This window comes from Fukomys damarensis, unplaced genomic scaffold (genome assembly GCF_012274545.1).
Source record: "Fukomys damarensis isolate Sample0158 unplaced genomic scaffold, DMR_v1.0_HiC HiC_scaffold_39, whole genome shotgun sequence".
Taxonomy (NCBI): Eukaryota; Metazoa; Chordata; class Mammalia; order Rodentia; family Bathyergidae; genus Fukomys; species Fukomys damarensis.
In genome coordinates, this window is record NW_022900951.1 from 1,074,191 (window position 1) to 1,086,869 (window position 12,679).

At 55.8% G+C, this 12,679-nt stretch overlaps 1 protein-coding gene across 1 annotated transcript in view; it reads right to left on the minus strand.

Annotated features, from left to right (window-relative positions):
• Arsl (arylsulfatase L) overlaps nucleotides 1-12,679 on the minus strand; it is a 38,240-nt gene that overhangs the window by 19,997 nt on the left and 5,564 nt on the right. The window contains exons 2-7 of the mRNA XM_019204824.2: nucleotides 9,522-9,563; nucleotides 8,616-8,765; nucleotides 6,954-7,075; nucleotides 4,966-5,088; nucleotides 2,176-2,599; nucleotides 54-336 (exon numbers count right to left, since the gene is read on the minus strand). Coding sequence (XP_019060369.2) covers nucleotides 54-336; nucleotides 2,176-2,599; nucleotides 4,966-5,088; nucleotides 6,954-7,075; nucleotides 8,616-8,765; nucleotides 9,522-9,544 — 1,125 coding nt within the window. The 5' untranslated portion in view covers nucleotides 9,545-9,563. The remainder of the gene's footprint in view (nucleotides 1-53; nucleotides 337-2,175; nucleotides 2,600-4,965; nucleotides 5,089-6,953; nucleotides 7,076-8,615; nucleotides 8,766-9,521; nucleotides 9,564-12,679) is intronic.

Sequence of the window (12,679 nt, forward strand, 5' to 3'; positions counted from 1 at the left end):
CGGGAGGAGCCCGAGCGCCGCCCAGCTTGGGCGAGTTAGGAGGCCGGCGTTGCCTGGGGGCTTGGCCGAGCCCTTCGCGCAAACTTCTGCCGCCCTGAAAGCCGCCGCCTGCCGCCTTCTGTCCTAGGGTCTCCGTGGACTCTTTCTCCCGGCTCCGCCCCCGCAGCGGTGACCTCCCGGCCCCTTCCCCAGCACTGACCCACCATCCAATCCATCTCCTCCACGTGGTCGCCGTACAGCCCGTGTTGGCTCCGCCCCAGGAACTCCTCGGTAGTGACCAGAGGGGTGTGGACGTGCAGGAACGAAACGAACAGGAGAAACGGCCCTTGCTTGTTCCTAAACACGAACGCGGGGGGAGGCAGCAAAGGTTCCACTTAGCTCGGTGCTCGAAATCCTGGACGCGGTCACTAGGCGGCCTCCTCAGGATTCAGCCTCCGCCACCATCTCCGGGCCTTTACCTACGGACTGCAGATACGCAACAGCACGCTATTCCCACGTTAAAGTCTTTCACAGCGGCTGGTCACCCCAGAACTCTGGGAGGCCGAGGCAGGAGGATGTGAGATTTGATTTCTATTTGGCAAAACTTGCAAGCGTGTGCCTCAAAACAAATACATCAAAAAACAAAAAGAAGCCGGGCGTGGTGGCGCACGCCTGTAATCGCAGCACTCAGGAGGCTGAGGCAGGAGGATCGCTGTGAGTTCGAGACCAGCCTGAGCTACATAGTTAGCTCCAGTCAGTCTCAACTACATAGTGAGACCCTGACCCCAAAACAAACAGAAAACAAATAAATAAACATCTGGAATGTAGCTCGGTTCAGTGACCCTAAGTTCAATTTCCATGACTAGAAAATTTTTTAAATTTAAAATGTTAGGTGGCTAATTTTCCTTTCTCAAATCCATCTAAAAATCCAAACACTCTGAGTCCACTGGGGCACCAACCGTGGACTGAACCCCCTGAGACCACTGGGGCAGCTGACCATGGACTGAACCCCCCGAAACCACTGGGGCAGCCGACCACGGACTGAGCCCCCCGAGACCACTGGGGCAGCTGACCATGGACTGAACCCCCTGAGACCACTGGGGCAGCTGACCATGGACTGAACCCCCCGAAACCACTGGGGTAGCTGACCACGGACTGAGCCCCCCGAGACCCCTGGGGTAGCCGACCACGGACTGAGACCCCCGAGACCATGACCCAAGACTGACGTTTCCTCCTTGTGAGGTGCTGCATCCCAGCAAGTGGAAAGCTGAAAAGCACACCCTGCTGAGCAGGACCCCTCTTGAGCAGCGTGCAGCTGACCCTTGTTCAATGCCGTGTCGTGTCACGCAGCCCTTCCCAGGCTAGGGCCGTGACCCAGGTAGCCGACCACGGACTGAGACCCCCGAGACCATGACCCAAGACTGACGTTTCCTCCTTGTGAGGTGCTGCATCCCAGCAAGTGGAAAGCTGAAAAGCACACCCTGCTGAGCAGGACCCCTCTTGAGCAGCGTGCAGCTGACCCTTGTTCAATGCCGTGTCGTGTCACGCAGCCCTTCCCAGGCTAGGGCCGTGACCCAGGCTTACACGTAAAGCTGACCACGGACTGAGCCCCCCGAGATCTCTGGGGCAGCCGACCACGGACTGAGCTCCCCGAGACCATGACCCAAGACTGACGTTTCCTCCTTGTGAGGTGCTGCATCCCAGCAACTGGAAAGCTGAAAAGCACACCCTGCTGAGCAGGACCCCCCTTGAGCAGCGTGCAGGTGACCCTTGTTCAATGCCGTGTCGTGTCACGCAGCCCTTCCCAGGCTAGGGCCGTGACCCAGGCTTACACGTAGGCTTAGGTCAGCAGGACAGCTTGTTGGCCCTTAGGATAAAGCTTCAAAGATACCCAGAGTTTATTACCAAGGCTTCTGGGGTGGCCCTACGCGTGACGTGGCTGAGCTGGGACCCGTGGCGGTTGGTGTGGTCGTGGGACTGGGGTGACCTGAGAGTAGCGGACGTGACCAGACTTCCTTGAGTCGTAAAGCGCCCAGCGGAAGTCAGAGCCCAGCTGGCCGCGGCCCAGGCCTTGTGTCACCCGTAACGTCTTTCGAGCGAGACACACGGATCGGCCCGCTGTCCCCAGGCGACCGTTCCCAGGGCGTCTTTGCCACGACGCCCGGATCCGGGACGAAGCGGGCCCCAGGCGCTCACCTTTTGAGGAAGGACTCGGCCTCCTCCACCAGGAGCGAGCTGGCCATCTCGAGGCGCATGGGCTGCTCGGTGATGTCGTGGTTCCTCATGAGGAAGCAGTCGGCGTGGACCAGCAGGCCGCCCAGGAAGTGGGAAGTCGTGAAGACCCCGGCGGCCACGATGGCGGCCAGGACGGCCGGCGTCCAGGAGACGGGCAGCAGGTGGGTGAGCTTCCCGGCGGCCAGGGTGAGAGCGGCCACGGCCAAGACGTGGGAGTAGAAGTCGAGCCGGCTCTGTAGGCCGATGCGCCTCTCGGACAGCGGCCACTGGGCGCAGTCGCCCATCATGGACAGCGGCACCCCGTAGAAGTGGTCGAAGCCGTGCTTCAGCGGGTGGTGGCAGTGGTCGCTGGGTGACTCGCAGTTGAGGCCCAGGTGCCACTTCCCTGGGGAGTGAGATCAGGCGGGGAAGACTCCGTGTTAAAAAGAAAAGGTTTCTGTCACTGCGTACGTGCAGAAGATCGGGACCAGAGCTCCTGCGGGGAGCCGGAGGGCGCACGCAGCACTGCTCAATTCGGTCCTCACCCTCCCCTCTCCTGCCTGCATCTCAGGGGCCCCTTCCCCTTTGCAAAAGCTCCGTGTGCCTGTTTACTTTGTGTTTCTCACGGAAGAAAAACTACTTGAAACGGGACCCCGTGTGTCTGATTCATTCCCCTGGACACCGAGGACCGGAGGTGCAACTGTTTTCGTACGAATGACCCAACGGTATCCTTCTTCACGGCAGAGTAGTACTCCACTGTGCATAAGCAGCAGGTTAAAAAAATCGGTTCGTTCATCTGTTGAAGGACACGCAGGCTGCTTCTGAGATTTAGCTATTCTGAGTTGTGATGCTCTGAACATGGGTGTGCGTGGATCCCTGTAAATATGAAGTCCTTAATTCTTTCAGGAAGAAGTCTTCGAGGGGAGTAGCAGGATCAAAGGGAAATTCTAGCTTTGGATCACCGGGGAGTCTCTGCACAGGTTTCCCGTAATATTCCCCAGCTGTGCGAGGCACTGAGGCCGACAGGGACTTGGGAACGGGACTCATAGTGTCTAAGGGTCCTGACACCCCAGCTGGGCCCTGTGCTTGCAGGGCGTTTAGCACCGACCCCACCCCCGACACCCAAGTTTATTAATTTCCTAAGAGAATTGACACAAACTTCCAAAATCCTGCTTTGCTTAGGACAAAAGAAATCGGTGCCTTCCCAGTCCTGGAGGCCAAAGCAGGCGTCTCCAATGTGTATTCTGTCTGTGGCCCTTGGGACAGAGTCCGCTGCTCCTGTTCCAGGGCCCGGAGCATGTGGCCCGTGGCTACCTTGTTCCTCCCCCGCCTGCTCACCCGGCTTCTCTCTGCTGTCAAATTTCCCTCTTTGGAGGACCCTGGTCCTGCCACATAGGACCCACCGGGAGACCCAAGGGCCTTTCCCCTCCGAGTACTTTTCCGAGTTGTACGGACAAGGGTGCTTTCCTAAATGCTGTACCAGAGTCGGCCCACCGCATCTGTGGCTTTACCATTCCTGAATTCAACTGGCCGGAGATGGAAAATATTAGCAAAACAGCCAGATGTGACGGTCCATGCCTGGAGTTCCAGCCACATGGGAGGCTGAGGCAGGAGGGTGTTGAGTTAGAGCTCAGCTGGGGCACGTTCACGAGACTCTGCCTCAGAACAATAATGCATTTTCACGAACAGGGCTGGGCATGTATCTCAGTGCGATGGCCCTGGGTGGATTTCCTAATGTGGCCTCCACCCCCCCAAAAAAATCAGAAAATATATCGAACCCCCACAGACTTATTTTCTTCTTGTTCCTGGAGATACAGAGTTTAACAATGAATTGCATTTGCACGTGTGATGGGTTTTATGAGTCGCCTGAGGGAGACCCGAAAGATGCAGGAAGGCGTCTGTGTGCTCAGTTTATTGTGTGCAAATTCGCTGGTGTTCTTTTGTGGACGGGGCGGGGTGTAGGTGTGCCAAGGATCTGGGGTGTGCACGGGCTTCCTGGTGCTAGTGCCGGCAGGGTGTCTTATTCGATCTACTATCTGCTTGGTGGCGGTGGATGCCTGAGGTCTTAGGGGACCCCAGAGCCATCGGCTGCTCCCGGGAGCTCAGACCACAGCTCGCAGACTTCGCAGCTGTGTCTTCCTTTGCTGAAACACTGCCAGCGGGGGTCGGGGCGGCCGGCGGTGAGTCCCACAGACTGCAGTTTCAAGCTCACGCGAAGACAGAATCTGTTGCCGGGGCTTTGGAAAAAGGTGAACACGAACCTGTCCTTGTGGCCCCTCGGTTCTCGGCCACCTGGAAGATCCCGCCTGGGCGCCCCAGGACCCAAGGGCAGGCTCTTCTGTCTTAAAAACGCTCACGCTGGGGCTGGGATTTTGGAGCCCACGGCTGAGCTGGTCTCGGTCTCCGTGAGCGATCCGTGTGGCTGTTCGTGACGCAGGGTGACGACTGCGGTGGTGGAGACCTCTCTGGAGAAACCAGTGTCCTCAGTTTTTTTTTTTATTCCTTTCCTTTTGTTGCTGTTGTTTCGTAGCTGAGATTGCTTCATTGAAATATGGAAAAACAGGCGTATGGGTGATGGGTATCATCACGTTTCTGGGTGAACATCTGAGGACGTTCTGGAAAACCACAGTAAAAGTCCCAAAACATCTGATACGTTCAGAATTCTCTCTCTTGCAAAGTCACCGTCCTCTGCACCGTCTTTCCACACTTTTCCGTGGAATATGCTCTCCGCATCAAAGTAACGCACCTAACCTTTTCCCTAAATGTACATACCTATGAGTCCGGTGGTATAGCCTTTGTCTTTCAGTATTTTTGCAAAAGTTATCTCACTGGCTGGGAGGCCGCCGGCAACTCCCGTCCACCGAAGAACACGGTAACCATTGTAGGAAATCATGCCTTTGAAACATCGTTAAAAAAAAAAAGTTATTATTGCACACTTGTTCGGGGTTTGATGTTAACTAATACATATTTTTAAAAATTTTTAGAATATTTGATAGAGACTTCCACCGTTCCAAAGTAAATCGGGCATAGATTGCATCGAATTAGCATGACGGCTAGCATTCTTACTATATTCACGTCACGGGGGCAGTCCGTGACGTTTCCCTCCCTGTGTCGGGGGTCAGAAAATTCCGCAGGACAGCTGTGTGCTGGGGAACTCAGGACAAGAACATTCTTCCCCACTGCGGTCAGACCCGGGATTGCAAGTAACTTGCTCTGCAAGAGTTGCACAAGACAAGCGAGCGCCCTGCTAGTGAACTTGAACTTGATCAGTGTGAGCGAGGTCTTGCAACACATGTCACACATGGCCCTGGATGTCACACGATCACGACTCAGCCAGTGGTGCTCTCTTTGTCTCTAGCTCTTTCTGTCTCTGTGTCTTAGGGCATCTCCACCCTGTTTCTGTTCCTCTTTTTATGATCTAAAGATGAATTCTCCCTGCTTAAGAGAATCAATGCTCTTTAAAAGGAGGAACCGATTTAGCCAACATAGGTACTAGTCACAGCTCACGTAGGTAGCCACTGCTGACAAAGGCATTAGTCACTGCTGACAAAGGTAGTCTTCGCTAATTATAGAATTTGTTTAATCAGGTGTTTTTTTAAAAAAAGAGGAATTGATTCTGTGAACGTAGGTATTAGTAATTTGCCAGTAAGTGACCTCCCAGAACCCCTCAAATATCCAATAGTAAGCAAAAGCAGAAAATAGGACCTATAAAAAGGAAGAGTCTCCCTAACCCTATATAATCCTACCTCAAAGATAGATCTGGGCTCTCGGTCTGACGAGAGCTTTGACGGTGACACCCGAGGGTCCAGGCTCGAGCTTGCAATAAATTCCTCTTGCAATTGCATCGGACCTGACCCCTTGATGGTCTTTGGGGATTTCGCGACTTGGGCACAAGAACTGAAATGGGGGAAACAGTGCCAAGTTTCATAGAAAAGCAGCACCCAGACAGGGCTGTGGCAGGGTGAACGATAAAGCTGTTTAACGACAACGTCCTGTTACATTACTGCCAAGTCCTCAGAAGGAGGCCAAGACCAGGGTCGGGTCGTTAGACAGCTTCCTTATTCAAGTTGCATGGATCGAAAAGGGTTACAGTGAGCCCCAACAGACAGCCGTGACCGTGTTAGGGACGGTAAAAGTCATCCTCCTCCTTTTACGTCCCTCGCACTAGCTATGGAGGTTTCCGAAGGTAAATGCGGGTTAATTTGTTTATTTCCTTTTATATTTCATATTTTCTTTATTATTTTGCATTACAGTTTTGCAATCGTTTTTATATGAATGCTTTGGGTTGTGGGTGCATCATCTGAATCTCCGTTACTTCTCACGGGCAAATTCACTTTGATATTATAAACGCTTTGGGTTGCAAGCATGTTGTCAGAACAGATTATGCTTGCAAGCCAAGGTTTTATAATATCTGTATGCCGGAGGACACAGGGGAGTTGTAGCCATGAAACCAGTGGTGTGGAGCTGTGAAATGCAGCCTATAGATGATATTGACTTGTAACAACGTAATGTGCACTATCCAGCTGTAACACTGTGACACGTAGTATTCAGGTATAACAGTGTGACCTGCGGTATCCAATTGTAATCCTAGCAACTGCAGAGTCCAGTGGGCACAATGTAACCTGTTGCATCCACTGTCAGAATGAAACCCGGTGTAGCCAGTTGTACCGATGTAACCTGTCACCGCGGTGCCCCAGTGTAGCCTCGGTGAGATGTAGCACCCTCCTGAGCGTCCGGGCAGGACGTGAGGCAGAGCTCACCTGAGCGGATGGGGTACCTCCCCGTCAGGAAGGCGGCCCTGCTCGGGGTACACACAGACGCTGCAGCAATGTGTTGGGTCAGCTTCACCCCATCTGCTGCCAGCCGGTCAATGTTTGGGGTCCTGTGCAAGGGAAAATGATCGTTTTACTTTAGAAAACAATCGAGTTTTTCTTAAGCGCGGTATTCACACTACTTCCGGTCCAAATCTGCGGGTCATCTGGGAACTGCTGTGCAGCGCTCTTAGAAATGGCCCAGGTGACGGTGCCAACTTCAGATATCTCTGGCGCCTTCTAGGCAACGTGGGTTCGATTAAGGACACGTTTCTGAGTGTCTACTTCAGAACAGACACAAATGATTTTTTTTGTTGTTGTTTCTTTTGGTACCCGGATCGAACTCAGGACCTTGCGCTTGCGAGGCAGGAGGTGGCGCCACCGAGCTACGTCCCACAAAGGATGTTTAGCCTCGCTTCATCCCTTACTCCCTGGTTCCAGGAAATCCCATTGCTTAGACAAGAAACAGAATGTTCCCTCTCATGACAGCTTTCGCGAGAGTCACCGGGTCCCCCTGCAGGGCTGACACTCTGGGGCCCTCGCTGATGATCGGGATGGATCTAGACCCTTTCCTCAGACCCTGGACCAGAACAGAGAGGACCTCATGGTCTTCCCGGCGAGGGACCCCGTGGACACCAGCACTTTGTCTGTGGGCCTCACGAGGGTGAGATTTGGGCTGCGAGGACCCAGTGCGTGGAGTCCAAGGTGGCCCCAGGTTGGCGAAGGAGCTGCATTTCCGGGTGAAGCGAGGCTATGGAAAAGGCTTTCCTGAAATCAGTCGGGGGAGATGGCTTGGCCCACGACAGACGGGTACCTGTTATCACTCTCTTTCGTCATACCGGAGATCGAACCCGGGGAGTTTGCAACGAGCTACAACCTCAGCCCTTTTGATGATGCTGACGATGTTACAGATTCTGAGTGGCTAAATTGTGCAGTTCACTTGTGATCCTCCTGCCTCAGCCTCCGGGAGTGTTGGCGTTACAGGGGTGCCCGTACAGCAGGCTGGGCCTATTCTATATTTGGGGGCAATGAGGTGTAGACCTGACTGTCTAACGCAGGGTGCTGAAATTCCTGCATCAGGGGTTGGGAGAGGCCAGATGGAAAGAGAGCCGATGAACACTGGCCTTTGGCTTAGCGGTGGTTTTCAACATGCTGTGGGGAAGCTGGGTCAGTGCGGAATAGGGCGGGCGCGGCTTAGGAAACATAGGCTTGATTACGATGCGTTATCCGCCAGTGATCGCCTTGTGCGCCGGATTCCGGTGCAGCGGGGAGGGCTCGGCGTTGTGGGTGGATCGCACCCCCCAGAGTCTGCGATGGAAACGGCACCACCAGAGTCGCGGGGACAGGAAAAGTTGCGAAGGGACGCAGGGTGGGAGACAGGCTCCACGCAGCAGTGGGTTTGCATGAAAGGGGCTGTATCCGGCGTCACTGAACCCCCGGCACCCCCAGGTACGGGGGCCCCTCTTCTGCGTGTGTCACCCATCCTGCCTTGGGCAGTGACGGCGTCGGCGGGTGGGCGAATACACCCAGCACCTAGCACCCAGCAGCGACGGTGCTGGCCGGATTCTCCCGCTCCCTGCGCTGGGGGCACACGGACTCTCCCGTCCTTGCCTGATGGTGCTGTTGCCGTAGCAGCCGACATCGCCGATGCCCAGGTCGTCCGCCATCAGAAGCAGGATGTTGGGTCGGGAGCCCGGGGCCTCGCTGCCCGTGGAGACCTTCACAGCGAGGAGCACGGTGAGCACCGCGGGCAGACAGCGCCTGAAAGAGAAGCTGCTGGAGGGAGGCCGGCGCCGGCCTGCTTCCGGGCTCCCGGCCTTTGTGAGCGGTGAGCGACACCTCTGTTTCAGGGGTCCTTTGTAATAGGTGCAATCACACCGCAGCCTCTGCAGCTGAGGGTGCAGTGCTCGGGTCTTTTACGGACTAATCGGAGTCAGAGATACGTCTTGCTGTTTGGTGTCTGGGGGATTTCAACACGATCTTGGGGCCACAGAGTCTGCTCGGTGAGAATGCAAGGACGGTTTGCGTCAGACACCTGCGGGCCCCTTCCCGTTCTGACTGCCACCGGCTCCAGGGCTCTGGGCCGTGATTAAGCCGTGGTGAGCACCAGTGTCACAGACGCCTTCTGAGAACGGGCCGGTGCCACTCTGGGCCTCCTTGTGAACAGTAAGACAGTAACGACCCAGTCCCCGCAAGGACGCACCCCAGATACAATCGGACCCTCCGTGGACATTTTCCAACACGGCGCCTTGAGACCTGGGCGCCTGCCCGGGGCAGGTGTGGCTGGATTTACAGCTAGCGGTGAAGATCGCACCCCCTTATGGGTTTGCCCGGGACACCCCCAAGGCCAGCCAGCCCGGAAATTCACAGGAACCGGGAATCCCGTGCCCGGTGCGCAGGGCGCAGGGCGCTTGGCCGATCCCCAGCCTCGCCCGGCCCCGCGAGGATCCGCGCGTCCTGAGAAAGCCGGGGAGAAAGGCGGAGCAGACAGGAAACGCACACCCGAACCCAGCTTACCCCAAGCGGTCCGGACGCGGCATTTCCAGCACTTTCTGCTGCCTGGAAGAGAAAATCGTGTTCAGAAGGCCACGGGGACCAGAAAGCGAACTCGTTCTGTAGGGGAAGAGGCGGGATGCAACCGCACGGGCGCGCCCTCCGTCTCCGGTCTCCCCCGCTCTCTCCCACCCTCCTGGAGAGGACACGACACGGCCGCTCAGGTTTTGATGGGGGACCCGGGCTGCCGACCCAGCCCCTCGGCGGCTGAGGGACAAACACGGCCACGGACCACGTGGACACGGCCTCTCCGTGATGTCCACTTCGATGAAAGCCCACGCGTGCGGGCAGGGCCGGAGATTTCCGGTGCCTGCTCCAGCCGGTGGGAGCATGAAAGACAGACAGAGCGAAGGGAGAAGGGAAGGATTTGGAAGAGACCTCAAAGGCTCGTGATGTGTGAAGTGCCGACCGCAGGTGCACGGACACTTGTGCCTTCCTCGCGGTGAGACCCACACGGGAAGTTTGTTGGCCTTCACAGCGCTCCTCTTCCCGCCGAGGGCGCTACTGTTAGGGGTGGATCTAGAGGCCCCCCGAAGCCGCGTGGGGTCCCGGGCGGGAGCTTTGGAAGGAGTTTCTGTCCTCCGTGCCGGGAGCAGCCCCCCTTCCACGTCCGTGCGCCGTCTGCCCACCGCGCAGCGAGCTGACCGGCAGCAGGCGACCACACCTCATGGAGGCGCCACGACGAAACCTCTCCTGTGACTCTCGTCTCAAAAAGAAAGGTCAGCATCGAGAAATCAAAGGATAAGGCCTGCTGGAGAGGCCGCGGGGAAGAAGGAGCCCTCCTGCCTGTTGGTGGGAGGTGAAGTAGGACGACTGAAAGAATTAAACGCATCATATTACAGTGATCTCTGCACACCCAGCTTTGTAGTCACAGAAGTCATAAGAGCTGACTCTGCGTCCACCAGCAGGCGGGTGCATGAAGAAAAGCTGGCTTTGCACACAGTGGAGTACTACTCTGCCATCAACAAGGATGAGCACCAGCCACCTGTAGGTAAACGGATGCTCACTGAGGCCACAATGCCGAGTGAAATAAATAATGCTACTGCTACTGCTGTCCCCGCCACTATTCCCGCAAATGCAAACGGTGCGACCGATGCTGCCGCCTCCTTTCCCCGACTGTTTCGTCTTCTGTCAGAACCGCGACTGCTTTGGCTGCAGATTTCCAAAGGACAAGAGAGACCACGTGGTAACGAGGAGGGTTTTATTAGGTCTGCAGCAGACCCAGCCAAATCGGAGTCCAAAGTGCTGGGCTGTCGCCCAAGGTAAAGTTATGATTTTTATGATTCAGTCGGAGGGGGTAGGCCCGTCTTTCTCGTGGTGTGGTGAGCGAGTTTACTGGAACGGGGCAAGACAGACGCTTTACTAATTTAGCTTTGCAAGACGACAGAGTCTTATGAATTGTAGGGTAACAGAATGTCATGAACTTTGTTTACAGGAACACAGTTGTCTAGGAGCATGTGGTTCTCTGGGACTTGTGTGCCTGTATGGCAGTGTGACACTGCCTGTCTTGTCGGAGACAGGGACAAGGAAATGGAAAGAGAGATGGGCATGGGCTTGATGCCCAGAGCTGGGATCTGGCATTTTTCTTTTTTCTCTTTTTGGTTTTTGAGACAGGGTCTCATTATGTAGTTGAGACTGACCTGGAACTCACTATGTAGCCCAGGCTGGGCTCGAACTCACAGAGATCCTCCCGCCTCAGCCTCCCGAGTGCTGGGATGACAGGCGTGTGCCATCGTGCCCGGCCTGGCATTTTTCTTTCACTGAGACAAAAGGCCCAAGATACGGCCCGGAGTTAGAGCTCAATGGTCCCACCACTTTCCTCACAAGTGTAAGGTCCCGAGTGCGATCCCCAGCACCAAAACCAAAACAGCCGACATCCATTACTAAATAAGGAGGAAAAGTGTCGTGGCTCGTTTTTGGCCATTTGGGGGCCATGGTTGATTGAGTGTGAGTGAGTGGAACACGGAGGTGGGAACACACGGCAGATGAAGGTGCTCATCCCGCAGTGGTCAGAAAGTGATGACGGAATTGTTCTCGGTCCCATGGCGTTAGTGAGAGTCAAGGAAGGCCCTGACTCTCGAGTTAGTGCTTGTCTACTAGGAAACCACAGCAGGGTACTTCCTGTCCAGGCCACACCCCGTGACATCAGTTCCTCCTTCCTGTCCAGGCCACACCCCATGCCACCACTTCCTCCTTTCTTGTCTACTAGGCAACCCTAGCAGGGGTACTTCCTGTCCAGGCCACGCCCCATGACCTCACTTCCTCCCTTCTACCAGGCTACCATAGCAGGGTACTTCCTGTCCACACAACACCCCCGTGACATCACTTCCTCCCTGCCCCCCCAGGCTTCCACCACGTCCCCTAATGGAGCAAGCTGGGAGACAAACCTTCAACACTTAGGCAAGCTGGGTGCCACCCCACAGAGTCCTGTGAGTAGAGGGGATTGAGCGCACACCTCCTCGTCACTGAGCCGTCTCCTCCTCCCTTAGTATTTACTGATTTTGTCTTAATTTTGACACACTGTCTTGCTGTGTCGCCCGGGTGCAATTTAAACTTTAGATCTCCCTGACTCAGCCTCCTGGCGTGCTGGCCGGCAGGCAGCCTGAGCTGCGTTTGCCTTGTAACTGCCCGCTGCCGGGGAAGTCAGGCGTGGAGCCGCCCACGGGCAGCATCAGGAGGGTGTGCGGCGTGCGGAGGACGTGGGCGCGTTTCGGAATCCGGAATGTGTTTGGATTTAGGAAATTCAGCCTGGGCGCGGCTCACAGGGCTCGTGAGGGCCTGGCAGAGGCGGAGGGGCCGGGTGAAGGGAGCGCGCTGCAGGTGAGCGGTGAGAGAGGGCGGGCGGGAGCGCTCTGCGCTGAGGTAGAGGAGGGAGAGAGGTTACAGGACGTGCACCGCGGTGCATAGTGACGGGAGAGGAAGGGAGAGAGGGCGGGGAGAAACCCACCAAGTGATAACACCGGGCAGCAGCAATGCAGAACGAGAACGCTTTCTAGAAAAGAGAGTGACCTAGATTACCTATGACACACACGTGCGTAAACGCCAGACGGTTTCTCTGGTGTGAGAAACTGAAAGTGCCAGTGAGGACCGGAAAGTATAAGAGATCACGAGAAACAGGAAGA